We start from the raw sequence: 27,552 nt of genomic DNA on the forward strand, positions 1-27,552 counted from the left end.
ATTTAGCTTTGGGTCCTCAAAACCTGTCTATGTGTTTACCGTGTACCGCTTGGCTTGCTGAGTTCAACACCTCTTTCAGTGCCCCCTGCTCCCAAAGAATCTACTCACAGAAAGAGTTAAAGAGAAATGTAGACTTTACTGAACATTTCATTGACTGAGGAGAAGTCGACATAGGACACTGCTCAGCAAATGATAAAAACATTTTCCCTCAGTCATTTTTGTTCTCACAAGTCTCTCATCCATTCCACCGCTGCTGTTTTCTCTTCTAAATCTTCTCTGGTCTTTCTCTGACAATCTTTCCTGAATTCTTCCTCCTTTCTTTTTTCTCCTCCTTCTTGAGAAAAATTCAGATTTTGCTTCATTCTTTTGCATAGCAGGTGTGGGTCCCTTTTCTTTCTGAGGCACAACCTCAGGGGCTTACACTTCAAGTCCAGTGGTCCTTTCAAACAGATGAGATGCTCCTTCCAAGATGCTGGACAGACGTAAAGGTTGATGCAGCCAGGGGATTCTCCTGGCTACCCATATCAAGAGAGGAGGGTCCTATTGTTCAGAAGTTTTTTTTTCACCATTTTCAGAGTCACCATTGTCTATCAACAACTGTGTGGGTCCTTAAAAACCCTCTATAGAAATGGTTTCCCGAGAGGTGTTTGAATCAGGGAACAGAAAGAGATCACGCGGGAGAGGGTAGCAGCTATGCCCTGACCAAATGACCGCGTCACTCAGTCACCACTCTTTGATTGGAGTGTTTGCTGAATGAAACTGTCTGTTGTTGATTTATTGTCAACCTTAACTGGAGTGGAGTCAAGCCTGGTCAGATGCTTTTCCAAATACCTAGAAGACCTCTTAAATTTGGGATGGTCAGTTTGGTGGTCCTTACTTCTACACGTTTTAGGTCCTACAGCTCACACCATTTGGCAAGGTGCCCTGAACCTTGTCCTCAAATTCTGACTCTGCTGAGGTGACACGCAGACAAATGCTACTAGTGCCATTGGTTTTATACTGGTGTGGGGGGCCTTTCCTTGGGTTGGGGGTTTCCAGAACACTGCCAGGTCTGTGATGAAAGAGCCTGGTTTTCTGAGATGAAAGAGACTTCGGAGAGAATTCAAATCCAGCCCCTTCAGGTTTCAGATATGGCTCCTGAGTTCCAGGGAGGGAAAAGGAATAGCTCCAGGTCATACAGTGAGTTAGTGGTTGGGCTGGGGCGTAAATCCATGCCTTCTGATCCCCATGTGGGGCTCTGTCCACCACAATACATTGTTTCCCTGCCTTCTATCTGGAAGATGCTTCACTCAGAACTCTCTTTTTAACCCTGGAGCTGTATCTTCCCAAGTGACAGAGGAGAAGCATGCTATTTAATATGCTCTGTGGTTTCAGTCTTGGTGTAAAGTTTTCATTCTGTCCAACTGTTGGATGGGTGAAGTACTGTATGGTGGAGAGTAACTTTCTTCCTGAAGGCCAGGAGAAATAGTTCAGTCTGAACTACTGTATAAGAAGACGGACAACACATTCTCAAGAGGAAAGGTGTTTGTATCCACATACTGGAATTTGTCCACCCTGACTGATATGGTGGTGTTGACCTGTAGGTGCTCCAGCAGAAATTGAGAGAGATTCTGGTATATGCTTTCGGTTTGCACTCCAGACTCACACACTGTCACCAGTGTCTGCTTCTTCACATCTGTGTTGATGAGAAGCTCCAACTTTAGGTCGACAGAGCCTTTTGTGCATTTCACGACAAACTGTAGTTGGCAAACAATGAAGTACCAACCTGGGAACTGGATCACCACATTCCCATCCTGATGCGTGACTCCATGGACAATGCCATCTTTGTTCCAAGTCAACTCGGGTTTGTTTATATGCTTTGATGCTGGAAAAAGAAAGACACAAAAATGGAATTATTGGTCAGATTGCAGGTGCCTCCTGGAGAGTTTGAAGTCATCATTCAAGGTTCCCCATCCAAGGCCCAGGACTCCTATAATATTGTCTGCTGTTCTAACTATCCAGAATAGCTTCTGTGTTACTCCTTCTAGATCTGCTTCATAGTCAAGGCACAGGTACCAAACCGCCCCTCTTCCTTTTCGCTAATGCTCAAAGCTGGAGGGTCAGAACACACCTGGTGTGGGACTCTACTTCCTATAGAATTGTTTCCCACTTAATTAGTATATTCTTCTGTGATTGTTATAATTATTATCTTTGCCTTTTTAGACTACAAGTTCCTGGACTGTATTCCCCATAAATTCTGGACTATCAGGTTTATTTATTCAACCAATCAATGAACGTTTAATCATTAGGGGACTACTATTTGGTAGGCGTCGCACAAAATAGCAGAAAGAAGACATGCATTTTTGTCCAATTGATAACTAATTTAGGCATCAAGATGTCCAGGAGAATCTCAGTCTGTTCCCTTTCACATCAAGATGCAGCCTTAACCCTTCGTTGTCTGAATTTTTGAATGTCTTCCTCTCTGTGACAGTGCAGGCAAGCATAACTGTGTGGATCCCTCACATGCACCTTAAGGGGCTCGTCCCCTCTGGGATTTATAGGAAAGCAGAGAATTAGCAGATCTTCTAAGCCAACATGTTCAAGTTGGAAGCCAAGTCTCTCTGAGTCCTAACGAGTGAAAATCAGCACTGATTGATTGGTCGGGGTGCCTGTCAGAACTGGGAAGCTGGGGTGTTAGTTTTAATTGCCTCTATGCCTTCCCTTTAAACCTCGTTGCAATTCAGTTGAAGAGTGAGCACTAATCTAACTGCAAAACTGAATTTCTAAATTGAGCAGAATGGCCATTCAGAGAATCTTGGCCGTCTCCTCCATATCGCATCTTTCCTAGTGTAAGTGGCTCTCATCATTTCATTTATAAGGGGCCTCTTACCTGAAGCAAGCTGCAATATGCAAATCAACCCTGATGTCAATCTGGGGACAAGGCAATTTTGTGGTTCTCTTGTGAATAACTAGATAGAGGCTGAGATTAAGAGCCTGCTTCCCTTGCATGAAGAAAGTACTATGCACTTGGCCTGCAACTTATAGGTAGCCAAATAGATGGGGTAGTGGAGGTGGGAACCAGATGCCTTCAGAGGCCAAGCAGGTAACATAAAGGAGTGAATGGGGCTGAGACGAGAGGAGCATTAGCTCTTACAGTAACATTCTCCCCCATCCCCGCCCCGCGAAGGCATTTCAATTCGAATTATAAAAAATATCATGCAGGCTAAATAGAACACATCTGCAGATCACATTTGGTGTGAGCCTCTACTTGTGACCTCTGGCTTAGCAGTTTCAGAAAGGCCATAGGAAGTGGCCCTCCTATGGTTGACGGTTGACGTTCCTGGATTTGGTTACCGACCTTGGAGGTAGGCCCATGACTTCTTGAATGGAGCCCTTTTCAGGATACATGAGATGTCTTCTGAGCAATTTCCTAAAAATAAGGAGATCACATAGTAACTAGCTTTCTCTGGGAACTGGAGACACACGATCTTTTTCCATGACCCTTTGAAGGAGACAATTGCCGTTCTGTTTTCATTTGGGCACAAAAGAAAAACCTGTTTGTTTTTCATTTTGCCATCAAGTACCTTGGGATTTAAAAAAATAATTCCTTTCCTTTGGGCTTTTACAAAAAAACTACGGAAGTTGGGGAAAGGAAACAAATATGAACTGGGTTCCTATATTTACCAAGTGCCATTCTCGCCACTTTACGTATTTCATCTCACTTCATCTTTGAAGCAACTCTATGAGCGAGGCGTTATTAAGCCCCTTTGACAGACAGAAAAAAGCCTGTGGACCAGACAGTACATTGTCCCACGTCACTCAGCCAGGTGGTGGTAGCCAGAGTGAGATTATTGATAGTAATTATTGCTCTCCTTCCTTTGAGAGTGCACCAGATACTGGTCTGCGTACTTTTACATACTTCAGCTAATCTCATTCTCAGAATAACTCTGCAAGGTTAATCTTGATGCCTAGACAAGGCAATGACACAGGGTCAAGTAAGGTGGTGGAAATGCTGAGATTCACCCCTGAGTCTGTCTGATTCCAGGTTTCCTCCTTGAGACCATTTTGCTAGACAGTGGAGATATTGTGCTCAATTTTAAGAAGATATAGGAGGAAAGAGGTCTAAGCAGGGAGCGTGCTATCTGGTGCTTCCTTGGCAGGGGGAAAAGACACTGTTTATGTCATTGTGGCACGTAAGAAATAAAAATGTTTTCAATATATTCACTGGTCATGGTGACTTAAGCTTCTTCTTCTTATAGTAACTATTTTGAATGCAAAGAACCAAGTTACACATTTCTTGCAGTGCCTCATGAATTCAACTTATTCTGGGCAAATTCCTTGTTGTTGGGACTGGGTTTCCCTAGCTGTAAAACTGGAAGATCTATGACCTGATCATCGAACAAAAGATCTATGATGTTTCGAATGTCATCACAAATGACCATTCATTCCACCCATCAAAAGCTAGGCAGCGTGGGCTGATTCAGTTGAGGCGACCACGCCCTGGAGTGTTTGCTCACTGTATCTCCCTGAGCCGTACCTGTTGGGCTCTCAGTCTTTTCACAGCTCTCTGCTCAGGACTGAGAAGATCCCTCCGGCCTTCATCACAGCACCAAGGGGACTTGGCATGGTTGAAAGTTAGGGGAAGAGTTCCCTCTGCTGTCTGAACAAGGTCATTGCTAGACGCAGAAGCAAGGGGGCAGTTTTCATCTTTACCTGTCCTTATCCCTTAAAGAGGTTCCGGGCCAAAGGTCCCGGCTGATGCAGGCTGGTAGGCCAGCTGCCACTCTTCTGATCCTGTCTCGCACTCATCATCCTACGGGCATTGTTGCCCTGCCTGTTTCAGCCCACAGCCCACATTCTTGGGGCGTGTAGAACACAGCACAGAGGGCTGCTTACTCCCCCGTGCACTGCGACTACTGTTGAGGGTCCCCCTGGCCCAGCCTCCTCTTTGTTGGGTGTGGAACATCAGGTCAGAAGGAATCACAGAGAGGCACATGTGTCTGCATCTCTACTCTGCTCAAAACCCCGTCCTGACTCTACTGTGCCTGCAGGGTGAGGGCCAAGCCCCTTCACGTGGCATTCGTGTTCCTTTGTGTTCCCGTCCCTCATCTTCTCTTTGCCTTGCACTCTGTCCCAAAACTAACAAAGTAGTAATAGGAGTGTTAGTAATAATAATAGCTAATATGTATTGAGTGATGGCTATTTCCTAGGTACTCTGCTAAGCATGTTAAACACATTATTTCACTTAATTCTCACAACCACCCCACGAGAAAGGTACCTCTAATGCTACTATCTTGTACATGAGGACACTGAGGCCTTGAAGGGTTAAATGACTTGTTCACATTCACGCAGCTAATCCAATGGTGGAGTGGAGATTCAAACCCAGGCTGTCTGACTCTAATGTCTGAGTGGATTGCTCACCACCCTGTTGGAGTTTGGGGGCTCCTACCGTCCCCAAACACAGGATGTTGATTTGCCATTCCACTGGGAATTCCCCCTTCACTGAGCAAATAATGCCTTGTTTAAAGCACCCCCTTTCCTGGCAGCCATCTCCTTCCGGAAACCGGCTCTAACCCTTCCCTCTGTTTGCCTTTTTATGTCCATTACACCGTGAAACCGCAGGAAAGAGACTACTGTAGTATATTCCTACTGCCCAGCCCAGAAGCTACTCTGCAAATGTTTGTGGGATTGCATCATCTAATCCATCTCTCTTCCTTCCCTCTGTGGATGTCGGGTAAGTTCTCATGACGTGAATGAGGTAAATGGGGACGCTTGGCTTGTCTTTCCCCTCCGGGTTGGGATAACACCTGGCCTAATTCTCCCATTGGTTCTGCAGGTTAGGTTATGTTAAGGGAACGTAAGACGCGTGCCCTAGACTGAGGCCAGCAATCACACGAAGGACAGGCCCTACTCATTGGCCAGAGGGCTCCCGCACACCACGCCACTTGAGGCGGCATCTGTCAGCTGAGCTGTAAACAGATGACTGTAAAAGTACAAGCCTGGGCTTGCCTTTCACACATGCAGGTTCTTTTTTAATTTCTTTCTTTTTGTTTTTTTTTTTTTTTTGTTTCTTTCCCCTTTGGTCTTTGCATGTTTGGTGGGTTGACCTCAGTTGTAATTCTGAGAAACCCAAAGATGGAAAAAACAAAACTTATTTTGAAGCTTTTGCATTTCCTGAAGTCAAGTGGCGTGGTGTGCTTTAATTTTTCTTCAAGAAACTTTGACATGGTTTCAAGTGGAAGGAAAAACACGGGCACCCCCCTTTAAGAATGTCATTGCTAGAGCTGGCTAAGGGAAGGGGCCTGGGACTCAGGACACCAGAGAACCTGTAGATAAATTGGGTGAACCTAGAGAGGAGCCCAGAGGAAGCCTTTACCATCTATCTGACCAGGCTGTCAGCAGGAAGATAATGGAGCCTGTTCTGCAGGGTCCAAATGCTAAGGCTTCCAGTACACGTTTAAAGAGATGACACACTCAGCTAATGGCTAAGGCTGCTGCCATCCCCATTTCTCAGCTGACACAACGGGAAGATGTGCAGGAATCACACTGCAAGTCACGGTGCTGGCAGGTCAAATATTTGACCAGGTAGTGCTGTTCACAGATGCCTTGGACGGCTTTGAGGGTCATGAGGCTCTTGTCCAGAGCTAGATAAGCATTTCATGTGGCTTGAATCTCCTGTCACCCTGTGACTCCACGGTATGACTCTCTTTTTCAGTTATGAGAACAGGAAGGGAGCGACTTACAAATACCGTGTTTCCCCTAAAATAAGACCTAGCTGGACAATCAGCTCTAACGCATCTTTTGGAGCAAAACTTAATATAAGACCTGGTATTATATTATATTATATTACATTACATTACATTATATTATATTATATTATATTATAAGACCCGGTCTTATTTTACTACAAGTAAAATATTTATAGTAAAATAAGACCGGGTCTTATATTAATTTTTGCTCCAAAAGACGCATAGCGCTGATTGCTCAGCTAGGTCTTATTTTATGGGAAACACGGTAGGTGGTGCTACGTGCAGCTGGAATCTGGTAATGTCTCTGGAATTTTGAATGCTGGGAGCCTAGGGAGGAAAACACACCCTGTTTCATTCACTTCCTATCGGAATGTGAAGTCTGGAGGGGTTTCGTTTGAAGAACTGAACTGTTGGGTGAGGGAAGTGAGAACTGTCTGCAAGTCATGGCTAAGTTGATGGCCTGGGGGTTAGAATCTAGGAATTTCCCCTCTCTGGGCTCTGTGTCCCTAGCTAGGTGAAGAGCGGTGTGGATTGGATGACCTAGAAGGACCCTTTTAGCTTATTCCAGCACGCTGTGTAGACTCAGCTGTACTAGACGGAGTGGGGTAAAGTCAGTCCCAGCTCCAACTGTCTGTCTTTGCAGGCATGTTCCTATACGCCAGCTAGGAAATTATCTTCACGTGTTCAGATTTCCCGACACCTGCCATGGTAGAACAGAACATTTTTACTCTGGGGACAATCAAAGTTATGAAGAGCCTGGTTCCATAGGATTTTTATGGTTCATAGAAATGGAAGTTCCCTGAGAAGTTCCCTGGTATAGGCTTGGGAACCACATAGCACATGTGCTCCCCAAAGGGACCCCCATAGTAGACTTGTCCTAGGCTATCCCAGGACTTTAGTGAAAGAGGCAAGACCAAAGCCCAGGACTCCTTACTCCTTCTGTGGGGCGTTCCACCTTTTGGACTACTCAAATACACTGTGAATTCTTCTGAGGACGTAGGCCTTCAGATGGGAAAGATTTATAAGCTGGTTGCCCAAGCTTGGGACTCCTCTAGAGGGATCGTGAAACTTTTGGGGGCATTTTTTTTTTTGGAAGGCTTGAGAGAAATATGTGCCAATGAAACCTTCCCTTGCCAGTGGCACAGAAGAGAGATGTTGCCTAAGGTGTTTGAAAGGATCATGATCTAGAACAATGTCCACCTAAAGACTGGACCCCACCTTGAGATCTCAAACTGTTAGACATGAAAGGGCCATTAGATGACGAGTTAACCCAGGCCCTCATTTTCTGAGTGGGGAGATTGAACCCAGAGGACCTGAAGGTTTGGCCCAAGACCCCATAGTAGGTTAGTGGCAGAACTGAGTTCAGAGCACAGAGCTTCTGGCTCCTAGTCCAGAGCTCTGTCCCCTGATTGTTTGGTTTTCCCACAGAGCAGAGAGGGTTAAGTGTAGGAAGAAATGGGTTTGCAGCTACCATACACACGGGACTGAAAACTGACAATACAGCTGGAGGTGCTAGGAAAACAAGCACTAATGGGCCTTCTGGGCTCCCTCTTATGGGACAGTGCCAGCAGGTGACTTCAGGCCCATGTGCTGAACACTGCCAAGTCATAAGTCAGGGGAAATCAGACTTTCACTAAGATGCAACAGTGCCCAAGGTGGCAAAACAAAACCCGCTAAACACGGAAGCCAGATGGTGGCATGTGGTCTGAGTGCCAGGCATCTTCCAAGTCAATGCCAGGACAAGACAGACACAGTGCTTCTCAGAACAAGCACCGGGTTCTGCACAAGCCTTTTAGCTTCAAACCTGTCACTTCCCCTGATAGACCCTCCGTTACTGCATCTGTAAAGTGGGGATAACAATCAACCCAAATGTATGGATGTTGAGAAGCTGCGATAAGATTATGGATGTCACGTGACCAGGGCAGCATGTCGCCTACTCCTCTTTTGCTAGTCTCTTGCAGCTTAGCGATGCCACTTAACAGAGCGATCTGGTTGATGAAATGCCATTGAAGCAAAGCTTGTGGCATTTTCTGCTGGACTAGAGATTCTCAATTATGCACATTAAGTGTTTGAGGCCATCTGACGCTTCCGGAAAAGTATGCAGAATCCTTCCATCCGTTGAAAATATTTTAATCCTTCCAGGAAGGAGAGGAATTATTCTACTAACACTACATCTACCATGTCCTGTCTTCTTAGTTCCATCTGTCTGGCAGAATATCCAGGAGAATCCCAACAGTGACATCTGGGGGAAACTCTCTCCATTATCAGTAGAATTTGGAACCAAAGTGAATCCTTAATTCTAGCGTCATTTCAGCTGGCTTTAATTTAACTATTTTCTTGATGACACCAGGCCAATTACTGTTGGAGAAATGCCAGTAGGGACTATTTGTTAAACAAAGGACAACTAGGTGACTCTGGGTTTACAAACAGCGGGGGAATACCCAACCGGCTCGCTCAGCTCAGTGTTAAGCACATAGATAGTGATCAGTAAATACAAATTAAGATTATGTTGAAATTCACTTGAACCCCTTGAAGGTTCCTTAGGGTTTGGGGGTCTTTTCAATCCTGACCTGCTGAAATGTGTAAGATAAACCTATCTGACCCTAAATGGGTATTTCCTTGGAATTCACTTATAGTAAAGGCAGGTTGAATTGATAGTATTGGGAACATTTCAGAAGCACCTTCACAGTCTATAATTTGAAAGGCAAGGTGAATCTGGAGTACTGTGGTGAAATCTGCTGACATTTTAAGTAACTTTTTGAAAACACTTCCTAGATATTCTAGATGCAGAAGTATAACCGCACACTTAGAATGTTAGGGTTGGGATCAAACTGGCTTGGGTTCAAATTCTATCTCTGCCACTAAGTTGTGTGGCTTTGCACAAGTGACTCAGTCTCTTTGAATTCTCCCCAAAATAAGGGTAATAATCACCTCCCTCAAAGAGGTGCTGGGAGGATTAAATGAGATAATGCATAAAAATGAGTTGTGTGTCCACCACCCAACGTCTAATAAATAATGGTTGGTTCCCATTCCCTGGTCCAGAGCTTGCACTGCTAGGTTTGTAGAAATTTAAGTCAACACATATGGTGTCCAAGGCATGGATGAAATAAATAATGGAGCCAGTGTGAGAAATAGGCCTGCTTTCCTTCTTTCCCTCCTCCCTCCCTCCTTCCACCTCTATTTCTTTCTTTCCCTTTTCTTTCCCCAAAGTATTTGAAAGATGAGGATTTTCCCTGGATTTAGAGACTTGTGATTTGTATGAGCTAAACTGAAGCATACTTTTTAGTGTTTCTCAGCCGTCTGCATGGTTTTTCCTTTTCCTCTCTTCTTCTCTTGTCTCCCCTCCCCACCCAGCTCATCCTCCCTCTTCTCTCCTCTTGGCAGTGGGGTTTAGTTGTAGCACTGGGGCTGACCTCCCCAGGACGCTATTCTATTTTATTCTGAATGGCCCATTTTCTAGTTTATCTATCTACTTATTTAATTATTTTGCATGCAGAGATTCCTAATTCCTCTAGCTCCGCCTTAAGAAAAAGATAGCGCATTGAGGAGAAGTGCCCCCTCTGGCTGTAAAAAAAAAAAAAAAAAGAAACAAAGGCAACACCAACTGGCAGGGTAGGCATCTAGAGACAGGTCAATCTATCTGACAGTGGTGAGGTCTCTGCTATTTTCCTTCTAGGGAAGGGGGCTGCGGCCCCTCTACCTGCCTCTTCTACTGCCAGTGTGGAGTCCTGGCTGGATTGTGACCTCAGGGGTAGCTGGGGATTGAGGAGTAGCCAGTCTCAGTGGTTTAGTTTTATTGCCTTCAATGGGCAGCTGTTATAGTTTCTTTGTGGGTGGGTTCACTGGGTACAGTTAGATCTCTTTTAACGCCCACATTTTCTTTTTAGCAGGGGAAGTGGGGAGGAGGGTAGCGTGCCAAGCCGTGCAAAAACTGGAAGTTGTTAGAGCCGTAAAATGGTCATAGACGCTTAAGATATTTGCTTGATTTCTGGAATGTTCTACTTGGAGCAAAGTCCGTGCCAGGGATGGGTCATCAGACTTGCCCCCATCACACCTGCTATTTTAGAAAACAGGAAATCCCAGTCCCTGCGAGGGAAAGTGAGTGGTTTCAAGTCCCAGGACTGGACTGTGGATATTCCAGAGTTCAACCCAGTTCTCTGCCTGTTGTCTCCCCCTCAGTGGGAGATTGAATGCAGGCAAGAGTGGAGAACACATGGAAGGGGTTGTTGGGACCCACATATGGTTGGGCACTTTTCTTGGGTCCTCCAAGTCCCTTGGATGTTAGGGCCCACATGGCATTCCCAGGAAAGACAACCCTCTTTTAACTGGCAAGGTGTGGAGTGAAGGAATCATCTCAGGTTTCATGACTACTTAGCTGCAACACTAGGGCTTAAGTTCAGCCTCTAGACCCCCTGTCATGGGCATTAAAGCTCCCCATCACCCACCTCTCATGCAAACCCACATGTGTGGTCACTCTAATGGCCCTCTCTGCCCCAGAGCTCAGTCACAGAGAGCACGCTTCAGTGACAAGAAAACGGCACAGTGAGCAGGTGTTGAGGAAGCCACAAAGATTGTTGGAAGGATTTCTAGCCTTGGAGAACTGGTGAGGGCAGTGAAAGGAAGCACAGTTGTGTTTTACTAAGCATCTGATCGTGCAGTCCTGGTTAAACAGAGAGGCTCCCAGGCGAGCCAGCCTGAATTTTGAGGTCTTGCCTCACTCCTTGTTAGCTGTGCAATCTTAGGCAAGTCAGTAAACCTCTCTGTGCTGCCGTTTCCATACCCATAAGATAGAGATACTAATCATCCTTAGGGCTTGTGAGGACTCCATTAGTGAATCACAAAGCACTCAGCCCAGTGCTTGGCACACACAGCACGCCCCACCCGGGTTCATTATTTTCACTCTGCCAGACCCTCATTCATATGTAGTGAGGAAATAAAAGAAAAACTGATTTAAAAGTTGTCTACAGAATTCCTCTAGCACAGGGAGGAACTGTCATTTGGTTGTTGGGATGTTGGGAAGGCCTGGGAGAAGACCAAGGTGACCACATTCTTTCTGCAAAATAAAGTCTGTAGAATTTGAATTTCTGCAGAGTTTGTGAGGGGAAGGGCTGTGTGTGGAGGAAAAGGACATAAAAATTGGTAGGAAGGACAGTAGGTCAGTACGCATGGTGGTAGGCTGAACCCCAAGGAATTCTGTGGCTGGAGTGGCCACGGCCTGATAAAAACGGAGGGGTGTAGTACTCAGTGGGCATTGTTCTCTGTGATGGAGTGCACTGACCCATCAGCTTCTCTCCACACCCTAACTCCTGCTGTAAACTTCGTTATACACAAAGGTGGGGTGCTGGGGGAACTCAGGGGAAATCAAGGCCAAAATGTCTGTATTCTGTGGTTTGGACAGATAAGCCACGTAACATCAGCACATGTGAGATTCAAAATGTGGGGCAAACAGAAAATTGGAACAAGAAATGAGAAGCAGCACGAGCCTTGCTCTCTCTGCAGCCCTCCTGAGCTCCTCACCATATGTGAGATGAGAGGGGGCCATTTCACTTGGAGATGAAAGAGTGGAGTGGACCCTCTGTCCAAAGGACATAGGCTCAGCCAGGATGCAGGCAAGGGTCGTGCTTGCTGTCTCCTTCTAGACTCAAAACGCTCTAGGCAGGAGGCCTTTTTAACTCCATTTTCTAGCTGAGAGAAGAAGGGTGTGCTGAAAAGTTCTTCTCCCAGCGCTCTTCCTGGCCCCCAGTTTCTGCCGAACCTCCAGAATGGTCCACTGAGTCCCAAGCACAATGGAGTGGGAGGGGGGTGGCAGAGTGCTGGAGACCATTCTCCCGGCCAGCCACAGGAAGCTTGTGTTGGGACTCAGAAATCCATTCACTCCCCAAAGGGCTTGGATTCCTTTGGTTTCTCTGCAGCTAATTGTCAACCTGGGCTAAGTTACTTTAGTGTTCCCACCTGGCCCTGCTTTCCAGGCCTCCGGCTGATGGTGGGCGTGTCTATCAGCCGGAGGCAGAGGGCTCCCTGAAAGTGTCTGGCGTCTGCCCTTGTTCGCTCCAGTGACAAACCACAGGCCGCCTCAGGAGCTTCCTCCTAGGAGTTTCTGGGAGATGGTTCCCCCCTGTCCAGAATATTTTACAATGGCTTTTCAAAGGGAAAATTTGCTGTGTGTCCCTATTTAAGAGGGGCTTGTTGGGAGAGGAAGCTACAGCTGCAGATTTCCTCAAGGTTATTGTTAGACTTTTTGTTTTTTCTATATTTCCATATTAAACAAGAGAATCAGAGTATCATAAAGCGTCGAAGCTCGAAGAACTTTCCAGTTCATTTAGTATATTACCATTATGTTACAGATGAGACCCAAAGAGGAGGAAAGATTGCCTAGAGAAACAGCCTGCAGGAGTGAAAGTCAGGTCTGCAGCTCGGTTCTTATGCCACCGCCACCGTAATATTCTTTCCATCTCACTCTCCTACTATGTTGGCAGTTTGCCACTTTAAGAGAAGTAGTGTCGACTTGCATTAAAAGCAGGCAAAAGCCCAGACCCCACACAACAGGTCACTGACATTTATGGCCAAAGCACATCATGCAGACGGATAGAGAGGCGCTCTGGATTCTGGTCCCTGCTCTGCCTTCACCTCCTTGGAGGACCTCAGGCAAGTAGGTCTCCTTGATTGCACGGGCCTCAGCTCCTCCTCTGCAAAATGGGCGCACTAATGCTCATTGCTCCCCAAATTGAGGCTAAGCGCAACCCAAGGGAGGTACAGAAAGGTCTTTCACAAAAGTTTCCTAGCCCTAGTGGGGATTATTATTAGCAATTTTTAATCTGGTTGCTGAAACATTGAATTGTAAACTGAGGTTGGTTTTGGAGTAGTTTCTGTGCTGTTAGTCTGTGCTTGCCAGTGATGGCTAAGATAAGATGAAATCTGACAAGTGATCTAGTCCATGGCACCCACAGTTTTGGGTTTCACGGACCGAAGAAATTTACCCCAAAATGAAAATTCAGTGACTGTTACAGAGTGGACATTTTAACATTTTGGAAAAGGATATACTCTCAGAGGAAAGGCATCCCCCTACATTAAAAATGCTTGGCTATGGGAAAAAGGGGCTACCTTGTCCTTTTTCTGATTCCACTCTCGACTGGTGAAAACTATTGTAGGGACAGAACCACTAGTTAGTGCCCCTGTGCTTGGCAACCTGCGAGGGAATGCTCTCCAGGTGCAGAGCTGAGATCCAGAGGGGCTGAGGTCTCATTGCCCAATCAAAACAGTCCTTGTCACTGAGATCACATTCCTGGTCAAGATCACCTCCCCTTCTCAACAAATGAAAAGCTGTGGTCTTCCTTGGAAACTCCGGGTGGATGTGGTTGTGGAGTGGTGGGAATGGGGAAAGGGGAATATGGTATTTGCTCAGTGCCCTTGGCTTTTTGCAAGGCTCCATGTTCTGCTGCCAAAGTCTGTGTTGTTCCCATGATAGAGGTTGGCAAACTCTTGTCTGTGGGTCAAAGCCAGCCCACCACCTCTGTAAATAAAGTTTATGGACCCTTAGCCATCCCTGCTCAAGCACACAGAGTCCGTGGCTGCTTTTGCACTACAATGATAGAGCTAACGAGTTGCTACAGAGACCTTGTGGCCTGCAAAGCCCGTCATATTTACTATCTGGTCCTTCACAGAAAATGTTGGCTTGCCTCTGCATTATAGCATGCTCCGTTTTACATTAATGTGATAGTCTACAGAGGTATTCTGGGAATTGAGGTCGCAAGCTAAGCAATTCCAGCCAAATTTTAAGATATGGTTGACAAAGCTGTAATGATTAGTCTGCCCTGAAAGATCCAGAATGCTTGTCTGTTTGAGGCCTTTGGCCTCTACTTTCTAAGTTTCTGGGTGACAGATAGCAGGGTATCCCTGAGGAAACTCCAAGTGTGATGCTGTTGGCGTGAGGGACTGAGTCCAGACGTGCCCTGGTGTCTCTAGCTGGATGCCTGTGATGACCCTCCCTTTCTCTTTGACTCTTTTCCCCTCTAAGTTGTCTGGTTATCTAGCTGTGCTTGCTCTGTAGGTTCTGAAGTTCATAGGAGTGAGATGGGTTAATGTTCTTGGGTAGAAAGAACATTGGATTAGAGATGAGGACATCAGGGTTCTAGGTTGGGCTCCATATGACCTTGGACACAGCACTTTACTGGGTTTTACTCCTCTGTGCAGTGAAAACGTTAATCAGATAATCTCCACGTTTTTCATCTTCAAAGTTAACCTAACTCTGTGTATCAGCCTTCTGGAGCTAGTAGTGGCAACGTATGCATTAGTGACTTCAATGATAGGAAATATGGGGGGTGAGAAGAAGGCCTGAGGTAGGTATTATTATTCCCATTTCGTAGGCAAGGAACTGAGGCTCCCAGATGATTCGTAGAGCCAAGATTCATACCCACGTTTCCCTGACTCCAGACTTCAAGCTCTTAATGCTGCTTAATGTCCCTATACATGTGACAGCCTATGCCAGAGGTAGAATTTTCATCAGTGGGAGAGTCAAGGGCTGGTGGGAGACTGGGGGGGGGAGAAAAGTACAGATCAAAGAAGCTCATATGAATTGAGATGCATCAGCTCTGCCCTGAGCAGCCCTCGCCTCCACCTTCCCCCACTTCTCTGTTGAGCACTGTCATGCTGTTTCTGGTTACCAATCCCCTGTGATGTGACATGTACGATTCACTACACATTTACTCCTAATTCCAAGGTCTTACCTCCTTTAAGGGAGTATTGGCCCGTTGAGGTGGAAATGGAGTCCTAGAAGAGAAGAAAGAAAGAAAGAAAGAGAAAAAAAAAAAAAAACCAGTGTGAGGATGACATTCATTTGAAACAACTCACTTTTCCGTTTTCATTTTGGTTTTCCTCCGAGTACTGTGCAATTTAGAATTTACATTCCATCTGACTGTTAAATTTTTAAAAAATGAATTCACTGACTTAGGTATAAGGAGCTTGCCCGTCCATTTGCTTGACAACCTGCCCGTCAGAAATGACTTTAAAGATTACTGTCTACATTTCACAGGTGAAGAACCAGGGGCTGAGAGAGGTAAAATGAAAAGTTTATGGCAGCTCAGGGGCCAGAACCAGCAACTCAACTCCCAGTCCAGTGCTTTTTTTTTTTCTCCCTCACCTCCACATGTGTCATTTTTACCCCCTTTGGTCAACATAAGAACAATCAAATGTGGTATACAAATATATGTGGGTTTTTTCCATCTTTGATTCATCATACAGTAAAAGTAGGTTGTAAACATACCTGGGAAGGTACATCTCTATCTCTCCTGTGGTTGGAAATTCTGAATTAATTGAATGTTTATGTGTCAAGCATTGTGAGGAGACCATAAATAATTAAACTGAGTCCCTGCCCTCTGGATTTGTTACAAGTTTAAATTAGAATATAATATCCAAATATTTAGAAACGTATACCATAAGTAAACACAAATGTCCATTATATATTCACTTTGTATTTTTTGTTATTTATTCTATAATAAGCATAAATATATACAGAACTATTTACACAAGTAAGAGGTTCATAGTAACAGATTGTCTTCTGAAGGAGGGGCCTCATGGGTTGGGGAACTGGAAGGGAATAAAGGGAGGTCTTGTTGGGGTACACAGAGCTAGTGGGCAGCAGAAGCAGATGGGCACATTTCCTCACACTAATAAATTTTTCAGAGACTAACTTCCTCACACCCAGTCTCCCTCCCTCTTCTCCACACCTCAGTCATGGAGACACCCCTCGGGTATCCTACCAAGAAGGAATAAAGTGTCTTATTCATCTTGTGATCTGTCCAGGTTGGGAATCTCCTGCAGTGCATTGGATTGGGATATTAATAAAAACCTAGAAAGCTGTGAGCATTTATATGTCTGACAGCACCTTGTCAACCTCTGCCCATATCTTAGTTTCGTAGTGTTTGGTACAAACCCTGAGGACCTTCTGGAGTTCCCCCTTTATTCTGCCATTTCCCAAGGGGGTCTGTCCTTTGCCTTCCACTAATGGCTTTTTTTTTCTGGTAAATGGATCTCTTCTCCAGCCCAAGTGGGTGGTAATGAGTCCGGGAAGTCTCCTGAAGGTAAGGCCCTGGCATCATACTGATCTGGAAATGACAGAAGTCAGTATAAACTTTTATACTGACTGGCTTCCGCTTTTCAGGGGAAAGATAGTGAACTTGTCTTGGTAGGTCCTGCCCTCTTTGCTCTAATATTCCATGACATTATTGCTTTAGTCAAAAGTTCTTTACCTAACTAAAATGCTGCACATTTACGGTCTCTCAATTACGCATGCAATTCATAGGAAACCTGACATCACAATATTCCCCTCTGCGTTGCCTCTGTGAGACAGCAAACAACACTTCAAAATTTAATAGATAGCTCATTTACTGCCAAGCATGACCATCGATTTGCGTGTTGTTCAATGCACAAAGGAAAACATCTATGTTTAAATGTGGTGCTAAGATCATTGACTTCGTCAGCTGCCCAGGAAAGTATCCAGGTAGAGTGAGAGAATGCTAAAACAGCAAAACCACTGGAGCCATCCATCCCGGGGTCACCAGCAGTTGGGGAAATACCAGAGAATCATGTATTCGCTGTATATTGCGTAAGCACCTGGTGTGTGCCAGGCCTTGCTGGTTATTGGAAGACATCCTCTGGATTTTATGGCTAAGTCATTGAAGGAGTTATTTAAAACATACTGATAAATATACAAGTAGAATTGCATGTTGTGGCAAGAGCTGTGAAGGAAAAGAGAATGTTTCGAGATCATACAGTTAGTCCCCTCTTATCTGAGGGGAATACATTCCAAGATCCCCAGTGAATGCCCGAAACCATGGATAATACTGAACCCTATGTATACTGTGGTTTTTCCTATATACGTGCGAATTGTCAGCATCACTACTGCTAGCTTTGGGGCCATTCCTAAGTAAAATAAGGGATACTTGGACACAAGCACTGTGCTATGTTATTGTGACAGTGGCTACTGCATGACTGATGGCCAGGAGCGTATGCAGCATGGAGATGCTGGACAGAGGGATGAGTCACACCCTGGGCAGGACACGGCAGGATGGAGCAGGTTGGTGCGAGATTTCATTGCACAGCCCGGAGTGGTATGCAATTTAAAATTTATTAATTGTTTATTTCTGGAATTATCCATTACACATTTTTGGACCATGGTTGACTACGGGCCACTGAAACCAAGGAAAGCAATACTGCAGATAAGGCCGGGGCAGGATGGACTGCTGTACTCCCCCTGCACTGGTTAAAATTCAAATTCTGACTGGGCAAGTTTGGGTGGAGCCCAGGAGTCTGCATTTCTAACAAGTTCCCAGGTAATGCTGATGGCCCTGGCCCACAGAACACACCTTCAGTAGCAAGGGTGTAAGAGAGAACATCTTCGAGGAAGAACTAATTTATTCGCGAGTCAAAAGAAGCCTGTCTGTGATTTGACAGCTTTCTGGTTTCCTAACTTCAAAACCAAAGCATCTTAGTATAGGAAAGAGTCCTGGTGTTTAATCCGTCACCCAGGGCCCAGGGCATCCAGGACAGAAGTGTGACTATTCCTGTCCTGAAGAGCTGCTGGGACAAGGTCTCCCAGCTCCCCTGGCTGCCCATCGTAGACAAGATCGGAAAATTAGAGCCAGAGAGGAACCTAGACACCTTTCAGTCCTTCAGGCTAATTTTACAGGAGAGGAAACCAAAACACTCATGACTCAGTGGCAGATGCTGGGTGAAGTTCTCTGGTGCTCTTTCTACGTCCCCAGAAGTGGCTATCTTCATTCAGAAGCCAAGGATAGGAAAGCTCATTCTTCTCTCCCCTCCCATGAGCAGACCTTACATTTGGAAATGGAAAACCGGGGTACAGAGAGATAATGACTTTTAAGGGTTGCTGAGGACTGTTTATATTCTAGGAACTATGCTAAGTGCTGTCCAACAACTTCTCTTTGGCAGGTACCTCTTAATCCTAGAATTCTCTCCCAAACCTTGCCTGGGGATTTGGGTCCTGGCTGGGGAAATGTGAGCCAACTTGCTCAGTGACTTGGCTTTGAAGTGAGAAGTACATTGGCTGGACACAGACACAAGCAAATGGACCCTCCCAGGTTGTCTTTCTCAGCTCCATTGGGTAGCTCAGGAAACTTCATCACCATGGTTACCGACTAGCTACACTTCCTTCATGTATTTGTTCTTTTTGTTCAGACTCTGGGTTTCTGTGTGTGGAGGAAGGAACTGTTGCATTTAATCTGCTTGCCCCCAAGTGAAATGACCTGTTCACAACCATCTTCCCTGTCTAGGACTCTGTTTTTTCATTTCCTTTAATCATTGTTATTGCAGAGCTAGCAATTCTTCCCTCCATTGTGGACATAAGATATTATATATAGAACGTTAGCGAGTCCTTGAAAATGATACCACATTTTGGCTACTCCCTTGATCCTTATAACATGTTTAGTTTGCCTCAATACCCTAAAAGGCTATTTCCTTTCACAGAGCAATGCTATGCAGGGAGAATCAGCTCCCAAATTTGCTTTGGACGGAAGATGCCCTCTCTCATTAAAAGTGGCCAAAAGCAACTGATGTTTGGGCTATGCCAGGGGGATTTCATACCCCCTTCCTTGCTGGCCTCATATTGTCTTATACAGTGGGCCACAGAGATTGTTGCTCGGAATGTGTCTCTTATTTTCTAGTTAACATGATGAAGCACTTAATGAGTGTGCTCCATCCTCTCGGGCTAAATACATTTCCGCGAGAGTTAGTGATTGACTAAGACTTAGGGAAGTGACTTAATGATTTGGAAGGTCTCACAGATGGCAAACAGCAGGGAAAGGACTCAAACTCAGGTGTGTTGACTTGGATGGAAGGCATGCCACGTTGCCTCTCTAGGGTGGGTCAGGATGAAGCTGGGGCAGAAAACTTTCCTGAGACTCTGAGCAAAGTGGAAGGAAGTCATAGAAAATTCCTAGAAGGAAGATGGTTTTTGTTGGCAGCCTTTGTCTTGGTATGGCTAGTGAAAGTGGGAATTGGAATAAAGTGGCTTAAAGCCGTGCTTCTCCCACTGGGGGGTCTTAAAATGCTGAGTCTGGATCAGTGGGTCTAGGATGGGCCTTTAGGTTTTGCATTTCTAATGAGACGGTGCCAGGGCTGCCACACTTTGAATAGCAAGACATCACTCAGGCCTTTCTTTACCAAGGAACAGGGAATGGCAATTGGAAGACGAGTGTGGAACTGGGCTCATACATGGGTTTGGAAATCGTCCTAGTCTGCTGATGGAAGTGGCATCCTATCCTTTCACCTTCCTCTGCCAATGCTTTTTGCCACCTAGCTCTATTTCCTGCTGTTCCCCTGTGCCGTCGGGAGTGACCACTGTTCTGATTCTGCCATTCCTCTCCTCACACCTGGGCTTGCCTCTCCTGGAATGTCCTGCCCCAGCTCTACCTGCTACCATACACCCAATGGAGACAAGTGTGGAAAGAATGGCAGAATTAGGCAACCATCATTTTTCTACCCTCTCTATTAGCTGATTCAGACGAGGGTCATCAAGGAGAGGCAAACCCGCTGAAGGAAGGATATTTCTGTCTTCAGCGTATGACCCCATTTCATAAGAATACGGAAAAAAAGTGTTTTAGAAAAGAGATAGCCAGTGGTCCCCACTTTTAATCAAGTGATTAAACATTATCATCATAATGGGACAACCTGGCATGTGGCTGTAGCTGTGCTACAATAAGAAATATATAACATTATCTAAGTACTATTCTTGTCAAAAATATTTTGTCTGCATATAATCATGACTGAATCTTAAGACAAATCCAAAGTATGAACTAGTCAACAACATAACTAGCCTGGACCCTTCAAGAAATCAATGTCATGAAAAACAGACACCAAAGGGCGGAGCAAATTGTTAGATCATTGCTTCTCAAACTTTTATGAGCATATAGATCACCCAGAGACCTTGTTAAAATGCAGATTTTGATTCCGTGGGTTTAGAGTGGGGCTTGAGATTCTGCATTTTTAACGAGCTCCCAGAACCACCCTTAAATAGCAATGTTCTAGATGAAAACAGACATAACCAAGTGTGGTGTGTGACCTGAGAGGGAATTCTGAATTCCCAAACAAAACAAGGCACAATAGATGTAGAAGATATTTTTGGACAAGTGGGGAAGTTGAAATATGGACTGCATATCATTATGAGATGATATTACTAAATTAACATTAACTCTCTTGGCTATGAGAATGTCATTTCAGTAAGTAGGAGATGGGGGCTGAAATACATGTAAATGAAAGTCACAATGTATACAACTTACTTTCATATGTAGAGAGAGAGCACAAATACAGCAAAATATTAACACTGCAAATTTAGGAGAAAGGTTTTATGAGTATTCACCATTCTACTTTACTATAGGCTTGAAAACGTTTCAAAATAAAACTTTGGGCATAAGACATGATCCTTCTAATTCTAGAAAGAGGCTCAGCTTCTATCCTAGCTCTTCTTACTCCAAGCAGAAACTGTCTTCCTTTCTTCTTGTCTGTGACATTCTGGGTCATTCTGCTCTGAACTCAGACTCTTGGGTATCAGTTCCTCATCTCCACAACCTAGAGAATTCCCAGAAAACAGCAGTCCTGCCCTGGTCACTTGGCCCTCCCATTACAGCCCAGAACAAATCCTAACCCTGAGATATTCAGAGGATTTTTTGATTCATAAATCAAATGCATTGAAGAGCATAACTTGGATAGAGGGAAGCATTACGGGGCATCACATCTTACCCCTATGTATTATCTGAACTTCAAACCAAACCAAAAAACCATACCACCACCACCACCACCACCAATCATGACCCTTAAGCAGGTATTCAGCTCCATTCTTGCTGAAGAGGTAGAGTAGTACTGTAAGGATACATTGTTTTGAAGAAGAAAGTTTCTTTGCTTATAAAGAGAAAGGAGACAGTTGCTTTCTCTTTTTTCTAGAAAGAGTCTCCTTGAAAACCTAATGATCCTGAGCCTTATTGCTTTGTTCTAACCTTTTTGAATAGATCTGTCCAGGGGCTGGATTAGCCCAGTCTCCAGGTTTATAACAGAGATGTCCCTAAGACTGAAGACCTCAGAGCCCCTTAAAATGTAAACACTTCTGGGGTCAACCTCACAGCCTACCTCCTTATCTAACCCTTTGTCTCTGGAGGAGATGAAAACCTTAATCATTTTTCCTTTTGTTTTGCTGTATAAATTGTGTGAAATTTCATTCTGACATATGTGTGTCTACTCTCAATAAATCAATTTTCTTTCTTTCCATATTGAGGTGAAGAAGTGTCTCTTTCTTGGTAGTACTTTTCCTTTCTCAAGAGGGCAATCTCTTTGGAAGCTGAGTGACATTTATTGAAGTAAAAAATAGAAAAATATATATTCTATTCCCACCACTAGGAATTTATCCCGCAGATGTGCACAGCAAGCAAAATTCTCGACAAAAACCCAAGTGTCCTTCACTAGTCACAGATGAAATAAATTATGAAACAGTCATACAATAGAATACTACGCAACTCCTCGTAAGAATGAGGTGGATTTCCCTGTGTTGACATGGAAAGAGTTCCAACATATAATGTCAAGTCAGTAAAGTAAGGCGCAAAATTATAAGTTTACTATAAAGACATGTGTGTATTATATATTTGTAGATACACAGATATTTTGGAAGGGCAAGGAAGAATTTGTTCCTGGTGGTTATCACAGAAAAGAGAGATTGGTGGTTAGGGAGGGAACATGGAAGAGATTTTTACTTTTCTTTCTTTTCCCTTGTTTCCTGTTTACTTTTCTTAAACCATGTCAACATCATGTTTCATAAGAAATATACTGGTTTAAATGTAAACAAAGTGAAATACAACCATCACAGTGGCTGAGAAACATTACCAGACTACTATTCCACAAGCAACATGAAAGCAGGACTTTTGTGGGCTTTGTTCTAGGCTATATGCCCATTGCTTAGAACAACATGCTGCTCAGAGTAGATGCTCAATAAACATCTGAGACTGAGATCGAAGCTCCTTCTTTGTCTCTCACCCAAGGAGTGACATTGGAATTATTTGGTCTTCAGGCCAAGTCTCTAAGCAATCTTTGTTGATGTTCCTACATGCCTTACATCTACTCTTCTCCATCCCTTTGCTCATGCTGCTCTGTTGGCCAGGCGTATTCTCTCCTCTGATCTCCTTTTCCACCGGTTTAAAATCATACATATCGGGGGTGCCAAAAAAAAGTATACACATGACTTGTATTCATCTTTTGTTATTGGTATATTCTGAGTATCACAATTTTAATACAGTTTTTTTTTCCTTTCTTAAAATGTATATACATTTTTTTGGCACCCTCTGTATTTCTCAAGTCAACATGAACCTCCCCAATCTCCTGTGAAGTTTTCCTCAAGCCTGCCTGGAAAACTGTTCTGTCTGCGTAACTCAGGGTCTCATGGTAGCACTGGGTGCCCACCTTCCATCACTTCTTATATATTGTGACTTACTTTGTTTTAGTTATGCCTGTACATGTGTCTTCCTACCTACAACTGTGACTTCTTAGGCCAATAAAACCATTCTCATGGTTCTCCACTCTGCCCCTGTCCAATGTCACACATAGAGTGCTATGTGGCCATCAACCCACTCCATTTTTAATAATTGGGATGTGGGTTTAAATTCCTTGGGTATCTCCCTTTGATTTTTTTACCAGAGGTCCTGTTAGTATCTGTTCATTTGTCTAAGTTCTACCTATCTTAAAGTCAGCTTGCATTCCCTCTTCCTTCAGGAAGTCTTCCCTGATGGCTTGAGCTCAAGGGGATAACTCTCTTATCTCTTACGACAGTTGATATCTGAACAATGTATTAGAAATGATATGTGTAAAACATTTAATACTTAATATCACAATGCTTAAGTAACTGATAATTCTCAGGCTAAGCGATCACAGCACACCAAACTATACAATCAGACTGTGAAGTGAAACTTTTCATATCCAAACCTGAGGGCCAAGTCAAGGAAACAGATGTACAAGAAGATAGAGGTCCTGAGAGAAGGCTGGGAACGAAGTGTCTTAGTGCTTCTGTACCTGTCTGTCTTGGGGAATGCTCTTCTCATTAAACAATCGTGCAGTCTTGACTCGACCCCTTTTACAGGATGACTTCATTCAAGCCCTGTCTCCTTTCTGATCCTCATTTTCCACATCTATGAAAATGAGGCAGAAAGATCTACCCCATTTCCCTCATGAAAAGAATCAATTCAACTAAAACTGCCATTTGGATAAGAGCCATCCTGGAGCTCTCTCTAGCTTCATGTCACCGTCACCCCGTTGCCCCCCCCATCATCTTATTTCCCTTTCCTCCTTTCTTTATTTTTCTTCCTTTCTCTCTCTCTCTCTCTCTCTCTCTCTCTCTCTCTCTCTCTCTCTCTCTCTCTCTCCAGTGCTAGATGCAATCTTTAACTAAAAACCTTCTTAATGCAACTTCAATTTCTTTTCTTTGACCTTTGATATAAAATGATATACCTCTGGTTTATATCAAATTAGAATTACTGAAATTATAGGGCCTCTAAAGAAAAAGGCCATAAAATGTTTTCAAGAGTATTATTCTTAGTAGATGTAGATAAGGACATTAAGTGATAAGTTTCATAAATTCTACTGCCTAAATCAAATGTTCGCAGTTCTGTTTTCTTTCACTTCTATGGAGATTTGAGCCCCAAAGCTTCATTTAAATTTCAAAGCTTGCAGACACTGAGAAAAGATACCAAAGGCTTTTAAAGCCCGTTTTCTTTTTCGCTTTTGCTTTTTTCAGTCATCCCTAAGTTATAGAGCATTCAGCCTAAAACAGGGGTGTCCAAACTGTGGCCCGCGGGCCAACTGCGGTCTGCAATCCATTTTTAATTAGCCCGCAGCAAATTCCAAAATATATATTTAGTTTACTTAAATAAACCAGGTGAGGCAATACGTACTTCACCTCGAGTGAGAGACCCAGCTGTTTGTGCATTTTACCGCATATGGCCCTTGGTGAAATACGTTGAAAAAAGTTTGGACACCCCTGGCCTAAAACAACTGAAGGACAGATTCTGTAGGATTGTAATACCATGAAAAACTGAAGCTACGAAGGCATAAACAACCGTTCTCACGTTGGTAGAGTGGAGAGAGGGTACAGTTCTTAAATTATCAAAATTAACAAAAGCTTTACTTCATTAAAAAAATCATCCGTGAGCAATATATACTCTCAGTGCAGTATTTTCTGTAATAATACTGGTAGATTCTCTGTAAACACCAATTTCCTAAAATCAGAAGCAGCGAGCGTCTTCCTTCATCTCTTCTGTTTGTACCAACTAATCTTACCATTTGCTTCAAACAAAGTACATCTCCTGAGACAGTTTGATGCTACAGCGTGTGCCCATAATTGCTTGCAGTTTTTGTATTGCGAGCAGCCTCAGAGGGAACAGGTGTTAAAAACATTTCTGTGTTCTTCTGCCTCTAGGCTCTGTTTCTTGTGACACCCTATACACTTCAAAGCAGTGACTCAGGAGGAAGCTTTCAATTTGTCTCGTGGGCTTTAACACCAAAATGTCCAAAGCTCTGAGCAGCCCTGGTCTTCTCTCTTGCCTCCTTCCCTTACAGACCCTTGGCCTCTGAAACTCAGCTCCTTGTTAAAAAAGCTCTTGGTAATGGATGAGGCCTAATAAATCTCAGGAACATTCCCACTGAGAATATAGGACCTTGAAATCTGAAGGTTGAAGATATGATAACAAGTTGTGCAAATATGTTACAGAGTTTCCCTACTGCTTCCTTCTTTGCTACAAGTCTCTGGCTCAGCAAGATTTAAACCTTAATTTCTCAAAGCTAATAGCTCTTCTGCCCTCTTTTGGCTCATGCGGGTCTGGAAAGTTTTGAGATGATGGATAGCTCAACAAATTTGCCTCTCAAAACTCCAAAATATTTCAGAGAGTTGAGTTCCCGTTTCTTTTCTCCCTTTCTCTACATGATATATGTACTTTCCCCCCCGTCAACCAACTAATTTATTAATTTATCCCCAAGGCTGTCTCTCTGGGGAAAACTGAACATAATAAATCAGAAAGGAAAGGCGGCGAAGAGAAGTTGACTTACCGTCTTCTGAACTACCAACACCATAATGGTTGCCACGGCAAAGACGAGACACAGAGCCAGCGTGGCCATGGTGAAATAGAAGTAACTGCGGCTAGTGGTTCCCAGGTGGTTGGTGACAGAGCCCGCTGGCACATGCATGGCTGTGTCTTGAGCAGGGGCCACTCGGTTGAATGCTTGCTGAAGCCCTGGGTCCATTCTTATATAGTCTTCCCCACATCACACCTTATCTCTCCTCATCTAATTCGGTTCTGGGCCCATCTCGGTTCCAAGAAGGATTCTCCCCTGCATCCTGGATCATGTGACTTGGAAAAAAACCTTCACCGGCTGCCTCGCGAAGAAACTCTTCTCTGGGGGCGTGAGGAGAAAGGCGGCCGCAGGGGTGGGGGAGAGGCTCATTTTTCGTTGCCAGGGATTAATTTGAGTGCAGAGAAACTGTAGCTACAGAGAAGGTGGCTGATGTCAGAGGGCGAGTAGGAAAATGACGGTTTCCCTAATCTGGTGTGTGTGTGAGTGTGTGTGTGTGTGTGCACAGAGTGACTTCTGTTTCGTTTAGACTTAGCCACAAAACGCCTTCCTGCTTCAGAAGTTGCTCATTCTCTTTAGGGAGGCCTGCGGCTCAGAAGACCTTATCAGAAAATGTCTCTTTGCTGGACCTCGGGGAGGCTGGATTCCTTGGATTGCAGTAGAATGACTCAAAGTCATTCAGTTTGACAATGTCAGCTCCTGCAGAAAACTGGAAATGCTACCAGATATCTGGGAAGGAAGAGCCCACGAATATGGCGATGTATCCAAACGGGGATGAGCTCATCACTGGATAAGAGCTGGGAATAGGCGAAAAGAGGCTGGAAACACTGATCCTTTGAACAAAATTCTCTGCAGAGTGTATGGGAATCTGTTACACTTTCAGATAAACCCAGGCCTGCCATAAAACTCACAAAAAGGGGAAGGAATTGGCAGTGAGGGTGGGGGTGGGGAAGTGGTCTGGTGTAGAATGTGGGGGGTGTGTGTGCTCTGTGTGGTGTGTGCACGTGCTGCCTGTGGGTGGTTGCTGTGTAGAATGTGCAGGACGCATTTGTGATGTGTGGTGCGTGTTGTGTGTATACGTATGTATTGTGTATTGTGTGTGTGTGTGTGTGTGTGTGTGTGTAACTATGACAGTGGGACCTCTGCTAACTAAGGCACAGTGCTAGGAGGTTTACACGTTGCCTCACTCCTCCCTCACCTCCCACCTCTGAGGCAGATAATATTTCTTTTTTTCCCAGATAGGAAATTGGAGGATCCCAGAGCATGAAAACTGTCTCAAGCAAAGTCACAAATGTTGATCAGTGAGATACCTTGGGTGCATAGCCATACCTGATTGGCCCCCAAGAATGCTAAATCATTCACCCGTCCCTGCATTTAAAAGCTGGAAACCTGAGGTCCAGCCTCAGCCCTGCCTATTGCTGGCCTTGGCTCCCTGCACAAATCCGCATGGCTCTCCCTTTTCCTCACGTGCGTTCCCAGCCACCGTGAAGATAAAATGGGATAGTGATGTGCGAGTACTTTGTGAATGGGAGTAAACTTCGCAGTGGTGTCGGGCCATTCCGGTTAAATGTCCGAAGTGGTCCCCATGGTTCAGTCCGGAATTTAGATAGATTCAAGAAATCGATTCTCTGGGGGTCGTGGGGGCGGGGCGGAGCTGGTCACATCTGTGCTAATGAATGGACTCCATTTAAATTGTGAATTATTGCAGAGC

General features: G+C 44.5%; 1 protein-coding gene across 1 annotated transcript; it reads right to left on the minus strand.

The window, feature by feature from the left end:
* Positions 1-118: 118 nt before the first annotated feature.
* Positions 119-26,224, minus strand: TNFSF8 (TNF superfamily member 8). Its single transcript, XM_081067342.1, has 4 exons — positions 25,818-26,224; positions 15,452-15,494; positions 3,338-3,409; positions 119-1,864 (listed from the first exon to the last, which is right to left on the minus strand). The coding sequence occupies exons 1-4, from the start codon at positions 26,010-26,012 to the stop codon at positions 1,470-1,472; spliced, it is 705 nt and encodes a 234-aa protein (XP_080923468.1). The 5' UTR covers positions 26,013-26,224; the 3' UTR covers positions 119-1,469.
* Between the last annotated feature and the right edge of the window lie 1,328 nt (positions 26,225-27,552).

Source organism: Rhinolophus hipposideros (genome assembly GCF_964194185.1).
Source record: "Rhinolophus hipposideros genome assembly, chromosome: 11".
NCBI lineage: Eukaryota > Metazoa > Chordata > Mammalia > Chiroptera > Rhinolophidae > Rhinolophus > Rhinolophus hipposideros.

Excerpts from the sequence above, each read along its gene's own strand:
- TNFSF8 (XM_081067342.1), bottom strand. The coding sequence starts at position 26,012 with ATGGACCCAGGGCTTCAGCAAGCATTCAACCGAGTGGCCCCTGCTCAA. Across the intron at positions 15,495-25,817 it reads TGTTGGTAGTTCAGAAGACG|GACTCCATTTCCACCTCAAC; the intron begins GTAAGTCAACTT and ends CTTCTCTTCTAG. Across the intron at positions 1,865-3,337 it reads GTCATGGGCCTACCTCCAAG|CATCAAAGCATATAAACAAA; the intron begins GTCGGTAACCAA and ends TTCTTTTTCCAG.